Raw genomic sequence first — 22,378 nt, forward strand, 5'->3', positions numbered from 1 at the left:
TAACATTATATAAGTGTTTAAAATGAAACTTATTTATATTATTTTATATAGGTATTAAGTACAACTGCAGCAGTCGTTCATTTGCAAATATATTTTTAACACGCTTGTATCGTGGTACGAGTATATAAACAATAATATAATATTATATAATATTCACTATTACTTTTTTTTTATCCTAGACCTAAATGCATTTGACTTATATAATCTAGGTCTGCTAGGATAATGATAATTCATTAAGCCACATTGTTTTACGGAATCACGCTTATGAGTTATGGCAATGTGTTTTAGTGTCAATAGTTATATGTTTTAATAACGATCATATATAATACAAACTACAAACAAACCTCGATACAAGTCATTTTTATTATTTTTATTCGAATAAGCATTAAATGATTTTTATTTTTATTTTATTCAATATAAATAAATTGTACGCTGAGTGAACAAAATCGATTGTTTAGGGATTAAGGTAAAAATAAATGTATTTCTTATATTATACAACGCGTCTTAAATAAATTAATAAAACTGTTTTGATAAGGAATAAGGGAATATACAAGGTAATTAAAGTTAAACAGTTAAACAGTAAGTATAGGAATATTGTACTTTAATTTTGATAAATTTGTACATGGCAAGTAATATACGTAGATACGTATATTATTTTTGTTAAACGTGTTCATCGCTATATACATAATAGTGGTATTTCCTATTTCAGAGCTTGGAAGAAGGATGTCTTGTGGCGTAGTCATGGTTTTAAATGTATCCATTTATGATTTTCTTGCCTATGTTAAAATGCTCAGAAGTACTATACTTTGAAAAGAATTTTTTAATTGAGTTTGTGTCTGCGGGATGCCGCAATTGCAGCAGTTGTATGTGAACTGTGAATCAGTCGTACGCACTAGGTATACGCAGCAAGATTGTAAAACTACGTTTTGAGTGTTTTAAGTGTTAAAATTATTAATGACTATCTCAGTTTGAGATTTTACTAAGAAAATCAATGTTCTCTAGCGATGGCTTAAAAATTATATTGATGATATATATGACGACTTAATTGGCTGTAAGAAATTAAGTATACGTATTCTTCCGGAAAGTGTTTTATAAAAAACACACCATCATAATATACTATTATATATTACAGTAACAGCTATGATGCGTTTTTGCATACCATTCTACATTCTGCAAATGATTACTATAATATATTATACAATCACTTGCAACCACTTTCCTCAGAAATCCGCTCAGGATCGTCGGAAATTGTCCAACGAAAACGTAATCCGTTCAAATTATACGTTGTCAACGAGCGGCGAATAATTGTATTTATGTATTATATATTATGCCATTTGCTATTTAGCTGATATTTGTGATATGTACGTATATATAGTACCTACATAGGTGCGCATAGAAAACACCCGTTGCAGATGGCGTGCCTGAACAGTATTATTGTTATTATTATTAAATTATTACGTGATCAGTCTTGTGACTTTAATCGTGTACTAATTATTCGGCGGCATCAGCTTTGCAACACGCTAGGGTTCCATGACAGGTCAGTCGACAGAATGTTCTCGGGACACTCATGCTGGACATATGCTGGACGGACAGAAAATGTTTAATCCACAGGTGTTTTTCAGAGGCGCGTAAATTTTTTTTTCAAAACTGTTTATATTTTTGTTTCGAGTTTCGATTTCAGAAACCTAATCCTGTAAAGATATATTGTATGCGTGTAATATAAGCGCGATATATATTATGCGGTTACTCAGTTTTTATTAAGTTATGAACATAATGGCACTATAAAACCTTTTATAACCACTTTTAAAATATCAAAAATTCAATACCTTAAAAATATAAAGAAAAATTACAATTAATCAAGTTTAAAAAAATGTAAAGATATAATACGTATTTATTCGTTTGAAATAATTTATTTTACATTTTCACAATTTTGCAGGTTTATTTTAGTAATTTTTATCATCTGAAATGTTTTTTTTTCTAAAGCTAGTATAAAGAAAATTTACAAATATCAGTAGTTAAACAACATAAAATTTTCCAAAAACTGAAAATGTTAAAAAATAAACTATAAGTACCTCGACGTTGTCTTCTACTTCCATATACCTATATTGTAATTAGTAATTACGATTCACTTTATGTTAAAAAACAATGCGTTAACTGAGAAAATGCATATCCTTATTAGACAGTCTTATTGTTGTTATTATTATCATTATTATATTATGTCGTGTCTTACCACCTGACACTTGGAGCTGTTAGTCGCAGACAGTTGTGCGCTAATGTATTATAATATTATAGCGCACGCGGAAAACTGGTTACCGACATATATACATTTATATGTTATTATACGCACACTAATACACTATACGACTATATTATTATTATTATATTATGTTTATGTATACAGTATATATACACAAGCATTAGGGCAGCAACTACGAGTATAGACGTTACTTTATATCATTTTTTTCTGCATTCTTTTCGTGCCATTACATTATTATTACGGCGTATCGATTAGAAAAGCAATTCAAATAGATTATCCGTTTATGCAAATGGCCGTAATTAATATTTTACCGGGCAATTAATAACGAAATACGTTATTATCCAAAACTATCAGCGGTAGTTTGTAACTGCGGCGCAACAAACCAGAAGTTATTTAAGTGTATAATAATGTATATAAATATATTATACGTGTGTGTGTGTGTGTTTGCTGTAACTACATTCTTGTCACAATCGCATTCCATATTATACCGTGTATTGTAATATATACTCACGAATTAATAATTTAGTGTTTTAAATTCATATCATTTATATGTCATTGATAGGTTACTTTTAAAAACTTATCGGAATAAAATCAAATGTAATTTATTCGTTATAGTAAATTATGTTTAATTATATGTCTAATTCTTTCACTTTTTTATAACAATGAAAAAGAAATCGATTTGAATTTTCTTTTAATTATAATAGTAGTGAGGCAATACATGTAAACAGTGTTGCTACAGGAGTTTCATGCAACAAAACGCACTGTATTTCGCGTTTAATTAAATTTTTTCATTCCTTAATTATTACTAAATTATTTTATCAGTATGTAGAAAATTAATTCATAGTGATTTGATAAGATTGCTATTATTTTTTTAATTGAACTCAGTTGTGTTGTTGTGTTGTACTGTTATTTAGAATTAAAAGTGGCATATACGATAATAGAATTTAATAGCTTCAGGCTCGGAAGACTACGTATCAAACTAAAGATATAAAACAGTATATTTAAATGCTCAAAATACTCATTCTTACATTAAAAAAAACTTATAAGTTATAAGTGTTATATTATTTTTAATTATTTAAAAAATATATTTTAAGTTATCTGTACAATATATCAAATAAGTTATTTAAAATAATTAATATGTGGCGCTTTACTACACAGCGTACTGATATATAGGTACTTCTATCTATATACAATATAGTATATACCTACAGAGAAGCTTACACCAACTTTTTTTATTTTTATAAATACAGAAGGGACTACGGTAAATAGCTATACTATTAAGGGATGACCATTTCCAGTAGAATAATTTTAATAGTAGCTAAAATATATAATTCCATTTATTACAAGTATACCTTTTATCTTGAACTCTAGATAGAAGACAGAACTAAAAAAATTTACCACAGTCTTTTGAGCACCTGTATTAATATATATTTTAGGTAGGTACTGCATTTTATTTATATTACTACTGTGTATTTCATTAAATTTCCATGGTATAGGGTATAGTAAAACAACATTTCCAATTTAATAAAAAGTACTATTAAATATATATTACAAGTACATAATATATGAGTTATATTACAGATGCTTAGTTATTTTCATTACGCAATTTCATTTTGCTCCCATATAAAAGTGTTTTGCAGATCATGGTTAAATGTTTTAAAGATATCCGTGTTTACAGCAAATGCAACTTACCCTGCACCGTTTGTTCAATACTCACTTTTATGACGGTTATATATATATATAAATATTATAAGTTAATAAATGTACGTAATTAAATAGTACATTTATCGTTAAAATTTAAGTATTATTTTTGAGATTCATTGAGATAATAATCATAAATATCATATAAATTTACAAAAGCGCAATATTATATTTATTAAAAATACAATTATAATGATACGCACTTTAAACAATAATATATAGTCATATAATATAGCCCATAGGTTAATATAAAACGCTGATTGGATAAATATATCGTTTAGATATATTCTGCATTGATATGCAGAAAAAACGATACAAAAAATTGCATATAATATCGCGATGTTCTGATAATCGTAAAATACACAACTGCACAATGTACAAACATGGTAATATATGCACGAGCATATTTTAAAACAGTTTTTTTTATACATGTATACGATAGGTACCTATTTATAATATTTGCCCGTCATATATAATGGCATACCTTACTATTAATATTTATAACTGAAAATCGATTAGTGTTTTCGAGTACGGACGTATCATATAAACATTTTCCTTATACATTTTATTCACTTTACATATTATATAAGTATCACAATAATAGCGATCGCATACCGCTTAACCACTTTTTTTAACAAACATATGCAAACGGTGCGGTGTACCTATATAATATTTACACCTATTGAAGAAAAACCAAAATCGATATTTCCACATAATATTATATTAAAATATACCATATAAATATATAATATATATCGTTATAATTGGCCGGAAACCGTTTGCGGTATAAACCCGGTATATCCGTAAAGCTTAGCGTGTAGGTAGGTATACACGTATTCGGTTATGATATTATTTATCGACGACGGCATCGTCGACGCGAGTCGTCGCTGTGCGTATTCGATTTCCGTTTATAACCACGTATAATACATCGTATATACACACCCACGCCGCCACCGCGCTTATATCCGATCGGTGCTGCAGTGTAATATAATAATAATATATATATTACGTATTATAGGTATATTATAGACATTCTATATGCATAATAATAATAACCACGTGTTTTATTTGATTTCGGGGCCTCGGGCGCCGCCGTCGCCGCGAGCCCCGCACGCGTTTATAATATTATATAGCCGATATTATTATACCCGGAAGTGTGTGTCCGCGGCGAGTCGCTGACCGATCGACCGAGGCGCACGCGTTACGTAAAGTATTAAAAACCTCCCGAAACGGGAAAGGAAAAAAAAATCCCGAACGGATTGTGCAGTATGTGTTGGGTCTCCCTACCGCGTGACGCGCCGGCGGGGTGGTGCGTGGGTGGACCTTGTAAGTTTTCACGCGCACGCCGGCTAGAGAACCGCATACAACACACTCGTTCGTATTATTATTATTATTATTACTATCGTTTATCACGACAACCGCCGGTCGGTGGCCGTCTCGAGTCGCAGTCGTCGCGCGTTTCCTCCGCCACGCACTCGCGTCTCGTCAGCGGACAGTCTTTCTCACTCTCTTTCTCTGTCTCTCTTTTTTACTGTGTATCTGCAGTTATAATATTATCTTTAGTTTTGCGTGTCAACGACAATTAACGAAAAATATAACAATATTACGCGAGATATATATACACAGTAACCACTAACCAGTGTAATTTTTTCGTTTTCTGTGGGAAATACGACGCCACGCGAATCTCATCGTGATATCCGGACGGGACATGCAATGGTTATTAGCGGCCAATCGATCTCTGCAGCCCACAGTCGATTTTATCTTGGTATATGATTGTATATATTTTACGTTAAATAATGTTATGTTATATGCCTATATTATTATCATCGTTGACGTGAACTGCAGACTTGTGGATTTTTGTTTAGCCACATCATGCGGTCTTGCGAGTCCAGAAGGGAAGTTCTCTATATTTTATTATTTGTAAACGTTTTCCGCAATCTGCAACCACAGCGTACACTGTCAAATATAGTATCTTTTCTCAACCCCTGCAGTGAACCACTCAACTTTGAGGCTGCAGTATTAATGACGTATATATTAGGACCATACCACAATTGATAAAAGAAATCATAATTTGCTACTCGATATTTGTATACAAAATCAAATTTTCGTCGTAATTTTCCAATTATAAGTTTTAATTGGCAGAAAAATATTAATTCAACATTTTTTTTTTCGTAAAAAATCAACATAGAAATAAGGTTGGAAATATAACCAATTGTGTCTTACAGAATATCGATCATTTATTAAAACTTCTTACTATCGTTTTATATAAAATATTTTAAAACATGACATATTTTTAATAAAAATTTTTTTTAAGTTTTCTATAATACTGCTCTCAGATTTGTTCAAAACCGTTTATTTATTATTTTTGACTACGTTATTAGTGATTATAATTTTGAAAGACCATCGTAGTTACTTATTTATCTCTAAAAATAAGTAAATTATATGTATAATTTTATATATGTTATACAACCTGTCGATGTTAACAAAACTTATCACATTTGAAAAAAAACACAACAAACAAAACTTCTAATAAAAACATTTAGATACATTTCATAATTTTTATAATAAATCAATTTTATATGATATTATTTTAAACGTCACAACCGATGGCATAATAAAAATGCTTATCGCCTATATTTTTGTGTACCTACCTTCCATAAAGATAATATATATGCTGTTGCAATATATTATGTTTAATGAATAGTATATTATACTGGATTAAATACATTTAAAATCACGTGTGAATAATTTTGTGAACAGAAATATATATATTGTACCGATATGAATTTTAATTTTCCTCTTTTCAGTTTAAATTATACAGTTTTTAAAACATATTGCAAAATCATTAGCTTCACAAATGTAGGTATTTTGTTCACGTACGTTGATAATTAAGGGTTATAGATTACAGCCTATAAATAATGAGTTAATTATGAAATACATTCGAATATAGGGCTATTTAGTTGAGCATAAATAATTTTATATTCATGGATCCTCATTTATTAACTGTTATCCATTATTCATACTTTGTTGGTATGGATATTAATTTAAACACTAGATTTATAATATTCGTTTTACTACCGTAATATATATATTGTTTGTAACTTTAAAAATGTACTGTTTATTTAAAATAATATAGTATGGTAACGATAATAAACGTAAAAATAAATTTTTATAAATGAAAAAGAATAATATTATTGTCTTGCCATTAACAATATGGTTTATAAAATATTTATTTCAACGAATTACGTCTAATATTATATGATGGTAAATTCATTTAACAGTTTATATATGTAATATATTTATATATAAAAGAAAGAAACAATAGAAATATAACTAATATAATTAGGTTTTAAGTATATAATTATTAGTAGTGCATTCACTTTTTACCATACAAAAGTATTGCAAATATTTTCGCAAACATAATGTTCATGCTCTGTCAAATATAAAATTAATCCTACGCTGGAGATAATATACTTACTAGATTTTGAAATGTTCATAAATAGAAATCATAACACTATATATGTAAATTATTATTACTTCAGACTTATGATGTTTCTTTATATTTATTGTTACTTTAATGTAGTAGTTACCTATATTATAACGTATAATTATTTTATTATAATTATGTATATTAATATTTAATATAGTACAATACTATATTACTATTGGTAAGCTTTTTAGAACTTATAATATCTTAAAGTTTATATTATATTTTTATTAATAACATTTTTTTTCACAGTTTATTGAATAGTTATATTCATAATATTATGTAGAGTGTTTTATTATAGTATAAATAAATTAACATTATTTTAATATAATCAAACAATAGGTTTAATCTTAAACTAAATTGATTCCACCACTTGAAAAATTTAGCATAATATTTTAATGGTTATTCTTTGTTCTATTACAAAGAAATTCTTTCAGTGTATATTGTTATAATGTTTATCCGTGATAACCAAAATTATACTTTAAAAATTAGGAAACATTAATTTTATTTTTTAATTGTTATAAAAATAAATATCAATTATCATCAAATTCAAATAAACAATAACACCAATTTATCATAATAATACCGTAATACTTGAGTATTTAGCTAACTATAAATTGATCTAAATAATTAATATCAATGAGTTTAAACAAAATATTAAGTATAGGTACTTGAGTATAATATAATAGTTTATATTTTATGATAATATTATCAAATTAGATAATTGAATGTCTGATTTGCACGATGTGTTGACAATGTGTCTAAATTATAAATAAACAATATCACAAATTAAAAATTAAAAATACTCAATACACGTTAAAAATCAAAATAGGTAATGAAAATATAGCAGTAAATATGGAATCATTCGATGTATTGGAGAATATTTAGTGTTGCTGTTGTTACGTGAGTAACATAATTACCTCTTGACGATGTTTATTAATTGTGAAGTGTGGAACAACATCTTATCCCTCTGAATTCCGACAAGACGCTATTAATGTAATGTCATTTCCAGACAATGAAAAAAAAACACTTATTATACTACTGACTTTTCGACCTATGGTAATTTCTATCTTGTAAAATGCATTTGTGGGTCTATCAAGACTTTATCATGTATTGGTCAGGCAAGTGGGCGTGCTTGTTGAGACGCAAAAGTAAAAAAAATCTTCTTTTTAATATACGAAAAAAATTAAGTATATTAAACCTATATAGACGACCGGTTTTTTTTTTAATCCTTCACAGACTTATTATACAATTATAAAAATTATTTTTAAAAAAAAATTCTGTCTTAGCTTTACTGAATATAATTTATATTAACCGGCTTTAAACGCAACAAGTGGTCTTTGCAGACATAACTCCTTCGTGAACAGCTTAAAAAAAGAAGCTCCCTGAAATGATTAATTACACTGTTATAGCAATTATAATTAATTATTCAGTGTGTTGTTAAAAGAGTGTCGTTATTAGCTCAAACACACGACCATTACGAAACATACTGTACCTACCTGTACATACACGTTTTGAGTTAACGCATTTTTTTTTCTTTTACTGCTATGACTATCTATATCTGCTACTCGCTTGGTGCAGTGAAAGTGGACACGAAATACGAAAATTAAATACCAATCTGCAGCCGCGCATTACTACAGATAATGCGCACGCGCGTAATCACCGAATTAAAATAATTTGAATTGGAATAATTATATTATTATGTTCCTGTTGACTGTTACACTACTGTTTTAACATGCTGCGTAATATTACATATAATATATAATAGATTTAGTACGCATGTACTATTTATATATACGACGACCGATTAAGATGTACCGCTGCAATTGCATCCTGCATCTAAAACGCATCTATTTTATGCTATTCCATTATAAATACGTACTATAGCCTATAGGTAACAGAATAATATCGGTGCTATACAGTATATCTATATCATCTACGAGTACGTTATATATTTTTATCTATAATATTATATACCTATATCTACTATAACCAGTATAACTGTCCAGTTGCCCAAATGTTCATAACTTTTAATCGCTTTATTTTTTTTTATTGGCTTCGTACAACTACAATGGTTTAAACGACTACTGCTGCAGAATTCATTGCATACGGTAAATTATTGTACTGGAACGTAAAATTTTGTTTTGCATTCATTCGCTGGAAAGAAAAACCATTTCGTACTAAAACTGATGGTAGTATAAATATTATGTAACATGGATTGCCGACATTACACATATTATGGTTGATACAGTAAGCAGTGTAAGCAAATATTTCCCGAAAAATAATATACCTAATAAATAATAACCACATGACACCTTGAAAAGACGATCGCGATATCGTATTCAACATAATATTTCGGTCCGCGGTCGGGCACGTGCGATTGGTGTGATAATAAAATATATAATAATATAATACGCGCGAACCGGTCCGGAGCACGACATCAGAGGATGCAAGTTCTCGACTTCTCCTGCAGTGTCCATCATCTTATTGTTGTCGCGGGTAAATAGTGAAATAATAACAATATACTAATATTAAATAACGATAATAATAGCCAATAGCCAATAGGTGTGGCCCCTTGTAAAGAATTACATTATATAAAGATGAAACTAATGAAAAGTGTAGTTAGGGTGACGTGTCGGTCATCATCCGGAGTCGACAATGCCCGACGACTAAGACCATCGAAGAACACGAACACGACCGAAAACAATTTCAAAAATCGATCGGATTAATAATATAAATTATATAACCGCGATATCATTCAATAAATCGGCTCTGTATATATACCTATACGGCGCGCGTATCGAATTTATCACGGCCGACTACGCGGTGTGATCACGGTCGCTCGCACGAGATGTATTTTAAATTATAATATAATAATAATAATAATAATAATAATATTGTGATGCCCAGCATTTCTCTGGAGAATATTATCATTTATTATAGCCTATAGGTAATAGGAAAACCGATAATATTATATGCGCCTTGTGTTTATTATTGTTATTTTATTTTATTTATAATATTTCACAATCGAATTTGAATACCCCCGGTTAAAAATTACTTCATAGGTTAGTGTCTACGTCTCTTCTTGATAATCTTGTTATGTGATCAGTTGTTTTCACGGGACTGATTTTTTTTTTTGCGTTAATAATCAATTACCATATAATATTATGATAATACATATAGTTTTATGCCCATACTATAATTGAATATTATTATGAAAACGATAAACCACGTGCAGTGTAATTTCAATAAAATCGTCAAAACATTTCTACGAATGCAGATATAAAATATATTTTATTTACGATTTACTGAAAAAATCATCTGAAATACGTAACCGAAATGTTGTCTTTTAAATCATTTCAATAATATTGTGTAGATGTACTCAGTATATTTCTTGTTAATTAGGTAAACAATATTTGTTTAATTATTGCTATTTGCTTTTATTTATTATGCATTATATTTTATAACGTATAGTACTATAGTATAATATATATATGATATTTATTCTTTTAAATTTCACGTAGGTTTATTAATACACAATATGGTCAATGACCGAAAGTAATAGTTAGTTACGGAGGATAGTACATAATAATATATAATAATAATAATGGAGTAGATTCTTTTTTTTTTAGATTTTTCAAGTTATACCACTGTGTGTTTAAATAATAGGTATTTTCTATTTCGAAATGATTATTTATAAAGTACCTACTCGTATGTCGAATGGAAAAAAATTGTCTTTGCACAAACAAATCGCTGTTTATTAAAACTCACATTGTCTGAATGGTGAAATATTATTTGTTTATTATTTTGTTTTTTATACATTTACATTACACGTGTTTGAAAAAATGGTAGGTATAGCCGTAAAGGTAACTATTTCAAGAATATCCTATGTCAACTTTGTTAGAAAATTTCATAATTTATAGTGGGTAAGATAGGTACTTGGAATATTCGGTTCAAATTATAACATATTATAATGTCTTAAGTGCATTGAATAACTGAGTATACCTATCACGTAAAAAATAATTGAAGTATCGATTTCAAAATAATGAGTCTAGCGTATCGAGTAGGTATGAGTATCACAAATTTATTTTTAAATTTGTTCACATTTCAGCAATCCATGATATACAATATTCATATATAGGCACCTACCCAAATTATACACTCGAGTGCCTCGGGTGCGGTACATATTGTTTTTTCATTTTTTTATTTTTTGCAATTATTATAACTTATTGCCTGCATTCGTTCTGATGTTTCAATAAATAACCTAATACGCACAGCGTCCAGTATACGTCACTACGTGCTTCGATAAATTATATCAAAACGAGGCCGTGCTTATATGTGTAATACATATTATTCATTGAATTATGTTTTAATAACGGATGTCGGATTGTACACTGGATTTTTTTTTAGTTTCAGTTTTACATTTGTATAATATATAAGAACTATAAATTATAATCTCGTATATATTTATATATATATATATGTACACAAACAGGCAAAAGTATTAATTCTGCAAGATTTTACTTATAATAATAATATATCTATGATTTTACGAGTATAATAATATTAATAATAGGCTTACCAAACACCAAACAGCAAACGTACATTTTTAATTATAATAATACGTAATATTAGTAAACATAATATTATGTATACTAAATATTATGCATACTAAATATTATGTATACTAAATATATATTTATATGTAACATGGTAATGAAATAAGTTGAATTCATAATAATTATATAAGCACGGTATAATGTATCCTTGATATAGTTGTTTTCTTTCTCAAAGTATGATTTAATTTATAAAACAAAAATACAATTAGGAAAACAGAATATATTAGAATGGTTTCGTCCATTTGCGACTATAATCCAAATGGTCAATGTATTTTTCTTATTCGGTTTCTAAATTATATTATCGTATACTTATTAATTATTAGGTATGTTAAAAATAATATATTAGTTTAGTATATTATGTTATACTTTGTATACCCATGTTACACGTGCGCTGTATGAGTACGAGTAGTATGGCCTATACTCAATGCATATAATATATACATAGCTCTATAATAATATAACAGACGTTAAATTATTTGTAAGTCAACGCAGTATTAAAATTATAGACTATATATAGGTACCTTACTACTTAAAGAATGCGACTTGAGAACGTTATTGAAACAAGCGTGTTCAAAATATATAATATATGGGTCAAGTCTTTATACATGCTTAACAATATAGATGATGTCCCTTCCGGTAGACTCCAGTAATTCGATAGCTGTTTAAATGTGTACTGCAGCGATTGAAGCCTTACACTCACTGCGCCATCGCTATAAACTTAATGAAACGATCTTAAACATAATACCTATAATATACTTTATATATATATATATTATATGTCCTATATATATATACACATATAAATAGACAGCGACAAATGATAATATACTATATATTACATAGTCTATAGGTAGTAGAGATACATATAACATTATCATCGTTTACGTGCATGAGGTCAAGGGAAATCACTGCGCATTTGTCGTTTGTTGTGTATGCGGCATTTTATATTATTTAGCCATCATTTTAATTTATATATACAAAGTATAAACGTGTATAGGTGATAACTGATAATGGTCACGCGCTATTATATGCGCTAAACTGCAGTTTGTTGCATTAATATTAGGAATATGGATTTCACCTCGAATTCCTTTCTTAACCCATCGAGATTAAATAATATTTTTCTACATTTATATTATTATCTTCAGAGTTTATTTAGATGGCCGCAAGTTTATTACTGCTATATTATTGCGTTCGCGATTTACGAATTTACGGTATTAAATATTAATACACCTGTATATACTCAGAGGCAAAGATATTCATGAAATATACTGCTAAAACTATATTGCCACAAAACTTATGTCTCGAATCGAATTAATATCTATGTCGAATTGATGAATCACAATAAGTATACACGGGCTGCAATTTATAATATAATTCGTGTTTTCCGCTTATTTTCTACTCAACTCGTCTCTGACGACTTTCGACGACGTAATCGAAATATTATTTACGCCTATATTACATTATATTATGTATTCATCATAATTGATACAATAAACTCTGATGCGATACCGTAGTTTACGTATACGCGTGCATAATATGCAGCTCGTTTAATTTCACCATGCACTCGTTATAATTATATTATTATTTATCTATATATAATCGAATCCTATTGCGTAACAACGTGGTGGTAGAATAGTCCGGCAGATTCTTCAGTTGACTTACGGAAAATAAAATCGAATTTAACTACGTAATAAACCACATATCATACTTGGTGGCTTAGTCTACCGGGAGGGGTATTTAAGAAGTGTCCTGTAGCGTACCAACGTATATTTCAAATCATAATCAACCTTTTTTTCGCAATTACACAGCCGCTGCGGGTTTTTGACGACTTGTTTTTGATATGTTTATCGATAGTAAAAATCAACGGATGTTTTATATTAGGTGGTTTTTGGAAAATATTTACGTCTACCGACTTGGAAGAATCGAAAAATATGTCGGTGGCGGTGGCTATACAAACACAGTAGGCAGCGGCGACGGCGGCAGCGGAAAGAGAGTACAACCGCTCCGGTTTACATAACGAGAAACGCGTTACGACGTCGTCGTCGTCGTCGTCGATGAAAACTTCTACTTATACACACACGCGCGACTGCGTACCTCGGGGGCCGATCATTCATAAACACATTCCGACTGCATAGTTTGTGCGTGGAATATTCAAATAGCACACGCTGGCGATCGTTAAAAAGAATTATATTATATTATTTTATTTTGAGTGTGTGTGCGCGCTGCAACAACCGGCGAGGTAAAGAGTATGGTAAGGACGAATTGTATATGCGCCTCCACGACGAAGGTAGGTGGGTGTGAAGGGAACCAAAGAAACGCGTATTGTATCCAAGTCATTAACCGCCGCCGACGGTAGTCACTATAGTCGTCGCCACTACTGCAGCATTACAGCGGTGTCGACTTGGTCGCGCGAGTACGTTTAAAACAATTCGAATAGCAAAAAAGAAAAAAATGAAGATGGAAAAAAATTTGCACCTGTATAAATCAACTGCAGGACGTACCAACACATCTAGAAGTATATATATATAGAATATGATGAGAAACATCAAATCGGAATCAAACTCGTTAGGAAACTGACGAGTATAAAATATAATAATAAAAACGATTTGGCTTGAAGACTGCAGCACGGAGATGGAGATTATATTACATTGTATAAGACGTATCGCGGTATAGGTATGATCGAAATAATTCGTCCGGTTCTCGCGGATACGCGTAACAATGTCGGCGCGATACAACGATAAACGCGTCTGTCAAGTCGGCTGCTGCCGCCATCGTCGTAATATACCTATATAGTGACACGTGAGTCGCGTGTGTTTGTGTGTGTGCGATTGATGACAATCGTATAATATCATTTCCGAAAAAGAAAAAAAAACCTAATACGTATACGCCGCGCGACAAACACATAGATGGTCTATACTCTATAGCAGTGAACGGGTGAAATGATTTAAACATTGTCCAGGTAAAGATTCGTAAAACGGTAAAATCCTAATCTATAAAATTATGTAACGCGCACAACGCGCACGCTACATTATAATATCGCGTTGTATAAACGTAAACTAGTTATTAGAACGATGTAAATACGTAATATACCTATTATAATTGTTGTGAGATAACCTGCACTGGTGTAGCTCACTAAATAAAGATGAACTGATGAACATATTATTATATACAGACATACTGTGGTTAAATTGTGTGACTATAATAATTGTAGTTCCGTCTTGGCGTTTTATTAATTAATAAAAATTTAATAAGTAAACTTTAACGCGGTACCCCAATTTATAAAATCGTATGTAATATATATAAATAATACATTTTCAGTCGTTGCCGCGTATAATTTATACAGATTTTTTTACAAACCTTAATATTTTCTTAATATAATTATCATTATACATGTTTATAGTCAGTTGGTATTATTTTAATAAATTACAATCGATCAAGTACCTAGTGATAGTAATAGACAAAAATAAATATTATTGCTTTTTAACATTTTTAACTAGTCAACAGATGCGGAGGTTAGAGAGAGGTGATAAATTAAATAAAAGGTTAGATTTGCACCCCAAGCATTTCCCTACTGTGACAATAATGCATCAAATCACGTTATTCGCTGTAGGTATAGCGTTTTATCGTTGTAATTTTCTCTTGTGCAATGAACGAGTATTGGAGTCATACAAAATGTACAATATATTATAATATATACCCCTGTATGAGCGTATAACATCGTAAACGTTTCAAATGCTGATGATCGTCTCCAATGTCAACAGACAAAATAGTAATAGTAAACACGATAAGTCAATAACACTTACGAGTTCGTATATTTATATTGTTTTGAAAATAGGCCTCGAATTTATGACTCTCGGTTGAAATCTTCGGTGTAAAACTGTAAAACATATCATATTCATAACCTATATTTAGTAATATTATAGTCTATAATCTATATAGTTATACTATATTACTATAAATGTGTTACGAACCGGAGATTACGAAACTTCGAAAATCCAAGTTATATTGTGTTGTATTTGAACGACCGCGGACAACCGTGCAGCGATCGAAAACTCGCTTAAAACAACTATATACTTGGTTCTAATCACTAAATATATATATAGTATATACGTATCATCAATTTACTGATAAATGTTTGGCGGTTATCTTTCGAGAATGTTACGAGCGCGTCCTGAAAACCGTAATATATTAGTGCAAGCGTCGTCGTACGTATATATGCTACATACTTATAACATAGGCTTTGCGGGTGTTTGTGAAAACTTCCTCGTAAGTCGTCTGCAGATACGAGATAATACACACACACAAAAATATTACATATTACATATGTGTGTGTGTGTGTGTGTGTTTTAACGCATTATTTTATACACGGTGTACGCAGATTAAATTTACACGATTTACAGTGATCACATACTATCCATTTATGTATGTTATTATGAAAGCCGCGTGCGTATGGATGATAAATATCCGTTTTGTATACTATTGCTATATCATATCTGCACATGATACGTGGTCGGATACACGTCAATTGATCGTAAACAATTTACCGCACGACAATTTACCGCAAATTATTGATCGCAAGCCAATTGATCGCAATTGCAATTTACCGTACATCAATTGATCGAAAAATAACATTTTCAGTAATATAAAAATATTTTGAATATATATTTAATTTTAATAAATTTGGCACAATTCTGGTTACATGTATGGTTAAAAATATATTTTTCGTCTTAGATTAAAAATGTTTAAAAAATATTGTTCAGTATATATATATAGTATTATAAATCATCAAGGTAGGTACATAATAATGAAAAACACTAAATATTAAATTTGCAATTGAAAATTGTATGCAATGCCACGAAGATAGTCTTCAATATTTGTATTATTGTTATAAGTGGTACAAATTTTTTTTATTTTAGCTGCTCTATCTCGGTAAATTTTTTTTTTGGGTGGCTCGTTGCCCCCAACATATTGTTCGATTTTGAATCTGTTAATGCTCTCTTCTTTTTTTAATGCATCTATAAATCGCCAAATTGAAGGATGTATACTATTTATAAGTGATGTGAAACAATTGTGCCACCCTTCTATAGCATTATTTGTGGTAGCCAAATCTTGAATTACTCTCGAAAAACAGTTCCATAATGTGATTGCATACTTTGGCGGCTTTCTTTTTCCTCTCCTGTCTAATTTTCCTACCCATGTATTTTCGAAATAATCCAACAGCGGTGCCAGTAGATCTTCATTATCTGTGTAATAATTTGTAACTAGTAATGCATTATAACATTTTATTACATCTACTTCTGGAATAAAAGCTAATGCTGGTAGCATTCGAATTCGTAATGAAAACTCTGGATCATTTCGATAAGTTGTCTGTAGGCCCAATTCTTGGACATGACGCCAATGCATTGCGACATATGAAAGAAACAACCTTTTACCTCGGTATTACAAAACTCCGTTTCGATTGCATTTAAAGCTGCTCTTTCATAATCTATCATAATACTTTTTGGATTTAAATTTGACTTCAGTGATTTTAAAATTTCAAACATGTGACGGTAAGTTTTTTCTTTTTTATCTGGCAGTAATACATAAACACTAGGAATAACGTTGGAATAACATACCCCGTGTATAGTATATAACTGAGCAAAAATGGGAGGTGCCACTGAAAATGTACCGTCACAAAACCAATTATTACATTCACTCATAAAATCTAAATTTTGTTGAGTTGTAAATATTAAAATACGTGATTCAGTAGGACCGCTATCGAATTTTAAAAATAATTCACCATTGGAGTTATATTTATATTTATCTGGTATAATAAATTCAAAATTACTTGGATTAGCTGGTGCAGCTTCCTCCTTTTGGCGTACACGTTGAATTGTCCTTTTCAATGTATTAACACTTGACATTTCTGCGGAAACTGCACTTGTCACCTAATTTAGTTTAATTTGAATAATTAATTATTTTTTCCATTTCTATATGTAACTAAAATATGAATTACCTGCATAACTGCATTTCCTAAAACTGAATGTGTGCTGAGAGTTGTTTGTGATGCATTTTTCTTTAAAGTTGAAATAACTTTTTTCGCTTCGATTTTTGCTGCATTTGGAACGTGATTGTTATGTTCAATACATTTAGTTATTTTGTCGTCTACTACGTGTAAACGACCTTTACAATGAATTTTTTTGTATTCAGAACATTTCCAGTATGTTTTATTGTCATGTTCTCGTTCTTTTACGTGTAAAAAACCTTGATAAATAAGCATATACTTATTTTTTTCGCTTAATACGTACTCTAAAGCCATATTCTATGTACAGTACTTCAGCTAGACGAAGTTATTAGTATATACCGATTGACGATTGTGTCAGTACTGATATATTTTCATAGTGTTTCATGGTGATCTATATTCTATACGACTTAAGGAAAAATACGGACTGATAAAATAGGGTACGAATATAATGTTAGATAAGACTTGATCGTTAACGATCGAATAAAGTTACGAAAAAATAATATTGGCCTTAAAATAACTCTGAAATAACCTATATAGTTTGCGATCAATTATCGTGCGGTAAATTGCAATTGCAATCAATTGGTTTGCGATCAATTGTTTACGGTCAATTGTCGCGCGGTAAATTGTTTACGATAAATTGACGGTACACCTACGTGGTCAGTGGTCACGTTTAGACCGATGATGTCCAACGATTTATCAATCGTCGATTAGATAACTACAGTATGCTGTATGCAGTTGATGCCGAGTACCTTGCGCCGCACTGCGAATTTCTACATATTATTTCAGTACCTATTTATATTATTATGTAGGTATCTACTATTTAAATACCTTAAAAATTATTACTGCGTGTCTGCGTCCCCAGTGGCACCGGTAATACGCATGTTATGTTATATTCTTCTATGTCGTGCTATGGATCATTTGGTAATAAAAGGCATTATTTGGATCGACTAGTCGGCTGATTGTAATAGGTATTATGTACAAAATTGTGAAATAACGCACAATGATTTCGAACCAATAAAAATTTACAATCTAAAGAATCTAGAATACAAACTTCGCTGATTTCGAATTACTGAAAACAAATTTATCGTGTACGGTTTTTGTGTTATACGCCATGTACAATGTACCTATACATATGTAATACATATATATAGAGTTCATGCTACCGGCAATCGACCTTTTAAACAGCAATATAGGTATGATTTTACAGTATGTACTCGTCTGGATATAATACGTGTTGTGGCGAAATTATTGCCAATTCGCTAAATAATATATTCAATTGCAGTTTACCGCGTTCCGATCAAATATCAGAATGCATACAAAAATCGACATGATCGGCGGCGTTATTGATCGACGAACACACGCGCGAGATAATGACGTACGTATATAAACCCCTGCACATTCTTGGTAATTAGTTTCAGTAAGAAATTTCAATTTTCGCAATGACCTATTCTAATAAAAAACCGTTACCACGATCGTATTATATAGTGAAAAAAAACGATAAAAATCAAACCGGATTTAATTTTAAAATTTGTTTTTTTTACCCGGCGTCTGGGATAGCTCGCCACAGCGGATATTGAACTATGACAAATACAACAATTCTCGTGGGTTAAATTCTTAATAAAATATATTATTATCACGTACATGCAGACGGTAATTGTCAATTGAATTATTTTGGTGAAATTTTGTAAATCGTTGTACTGTTTATTATAATACAGGCATTATGTTTATGATATATGCATATATAATGAATAATGAAGTGTATTTATCAACTATATTATAAGCGTAATATAACTAGGAATAATAGGTCAAAATCAGGGTGACGGAGGCTAAGTTTTCTTAAATAATTTTCAAACATCCCCAAAGGGCCCTTGTCAACCTTGTACTTTCATTTTATCCCGAAATATAGAAAAATAGAAGTTTAAAAATTCTCCGTATTTTTCTGTTATAGAAATACTATGTTTGGTTATTGTTAATTGTCATTTTTACATGTTTTATAATTATATGTATTATTTTAAAAAAGTAAACTTATATCTAAAAACATTTATAAGATAAAGAAGTTTATATGGGGTGGTTATACAATTGTGTTCGCCTATTTAATTAGATTCATTTAAAATTTTATGAAATAAAACTAATAACTACTAACCAGTAACTATAGTAACCTTCGACTATATGATGATATGACTGATATGTGCATAATACATTAATACATAATAATTATTCAGTATGTAAATATATATTGAGTTCATTATATGAAACATTATTTATCCAAAGGTCTTTTCTACTTTTGGTTTAGTGAAAATTATCGAAAATCTGTTTTTGGTTCTCGTATAATCCTATATATTATATTGTATATATTAAACATACCATATACAGCTTACGACCCATAACTATCTATTATATATATGTCACAATATTTTTATTGCAGACTACAGTTTAGTGACAACCAATGACGCGTCTCGTTCGACGTATATTATATTATAAACAAACTAGAGTATTGTCGGTCAGGCGAGGAGCAGAGGTGTGTGTCTATATCGTCATGTATTATGTATAATGTATATTTGTGTATATATAGCGGGTCTTATAGACTAAACCTCCGGTTTATATATACATAATTTATAATATAAAATATCGTTTCATGTGAACGGTTCTGGCCCAAGAGGGTTGCGAGTGGCATACGGATATTATATTATATTATATACACGAACGGTAATGTAACGATTATTATTTATTTTTATTTTTTTCTCTCCAAGCCAGTCACGAGCCAGATGTTGATCACCTGCCTCCGGTCCAGCTACTATACATTATATATACACTAAAATATGCATATATGATATATATATATATATATATATATATATATATATGTTATATATACATTAAATATAATACACACACGTGTGTGTGCGTGTGTATTCTTCTAAACACAACTACTACAGCACTTATATCTTTGCAGTTGTGCATGACATTAGCAGACGGAGTTCATCTAAAAAGGCTAAGTTCTCTGCTGCTGCAGTATTTTAGCTGATTAGATATTTGAGTCACTGTCATAAAATTCTATATTTACGGGTTTTTAATGTTTTTAGTATATAACGAGTTGTAGAGGATAGCTAAATCGATAAAACTGTAAAATTAATATTAGATCATTCGAATACAATTCGCGTGAGAATTGATTTACAAACAAAATCTAATAATTCCAAAATCAATAACAAAAAATGAAAAACCACATACACAATAAAAATATACTCGACAGACTGTACCATGCGTTTCCAGGTTTCCTGCAGGCTATTTTTTCTGTTTCGATATTATAATCGAATTATCGCGCGCATAATATTATATTATTATTACAACTTGTACGATGTACACCGCAACAATAAAACGATAGCGGTCAGTTAAGAGTACTCATACTTCACAGCGAATCAAATAATAACAAGGGAACTGATATTATAATAATCGAATTATTAGATTTTTGGTCTTCTGATTCACGTTGTATCAAAAATTCGATACATATATAATATTACATTTTATCATGTGTATTATGTATGTCTGCAGAAGTACCGATGTTTGGTCTGACGATCAGTTTGTCTCGTCGCACCTATATACTGAAATGTACTACATACTTGTAATAATTATTATACGTACGCGGCGAACGTCGAATCGATGTGATATAGGCAATATTATGTAGGTATATTCCGGTCAAGGAGATTACGAAAGACCACCTCGCGGCTGCTGCAGGTTTCTTCTCGGAGACATACTTCGCGAGAATTTCGGACACAGCTGCGCCGCTATAATAACACCACATAATATTTAATAATATATATAATGTATAATTACAATATACCGTCATCGATAAATATCTATGAGCCCGATTTCGTAACATATTTACCAGGGATATGGTATGTGGTGTGGGTACCGCTGCGCCTATCGGTTATATTTGCGTTTTATCTCATTACACAATATTAGATATATATATTATTCATCTTCTTCTTAACGTTATTATAATATTCGTTATCGATTTATTTCGATTGAGGTGTTATACATTTATTAAATTTTTTTTGTTTTATGTTATAGGACCATGCGAATGTTTAAACAAACAAACGTCGTGGAAAAAAATGGCAAACCGTTGGTAACACCGGACATGGACGGTCGTTTCTATCAAACGGTTACCGCCGTACCGGCGATAGTTCTCGAAGAGAGTCCAAAATCTGCCGAAGTCAAAAGAAGTATGTATATAGTATATATTGTAATATAATATATAACTAGATCATAATATACTTAGATAAATATAGTAGTTATATTGTAGACACATTGTG

At 30.2% G+C, this 22,378-nt stretch overlaps 3 protein-coding genes across 5 annotated transcripts in view; 1 reads left to right on the forward strand and 2 right to left on the reverse strand.

Moving 5' to 3' along the window:
• The window catches only part of LOC132931991 (uncharacterized), a 48,726-nt gene that overhangs the window by 16,654 nt on the left and 9,694 nt on the right, over window positions 1-22,378 (forward strand). For 2 of the 3 annotated variants that reach the window (XM_060998148.1, XM_060998147.1), the window contains one exon: window positions 22,137-22,288. In XM_060998148.1, coding sequence (XP_060854131.1) covers window positions 22,137-22,288 — 152 coding nt within the window. Of the gene's footprint in view, window positions 1-5,389; window positions 5,724-22,136; window positions 22,289-22,378 lie in introns of those variants that run through there. The other variant, XM_060998149.1, reaches the window with a different exon arrangement.
• On the reverse strand, window positions 16,604-17,467 carry LOC132918488 (uncharacterized). Its single transcript, XM_060979732.1, has one exon. The coding sequence runs from the start codon at window positions 17,465-17,467 to the stop codon at window positions 16,886-16,888; it is 582 nt and encodes a 193-aa protein (XP_060835715.1). The 3' UTR covers window positions 16,604-16,885.
• On the reverse strand, window positions 17,467-18,709 carry LOC132918495 (uncharacterized; the record flags this gene model as incomplete). The annotated part of the gene is made up of 2 exons (XM_060979746.1): window positions 18,060-18,709; window positions 17,467-17,991 (listed from the first exon to the last, which is right to left on the reverse strand). Coding segments are annotated over exons 1-2 (828 nt in total), but the record flags the coding sequence as incomplete, so codon positions are not given.

Source organism: Rhopalosiphum padi, chromosome 1 (genome assembly GCF_020882245.1).
Source record: "Rhopalosiphum padi isolate XX-2018 chromosome 1, ASM2088224v1, whole genome shotgun sequence".
Lineage (NCBI taxonomy): Eukaryota > Metazoa > Arthropoda > Insecta > Hemiptera > Aphididae > Rhopalosiphum > Rhopalosiphum padi.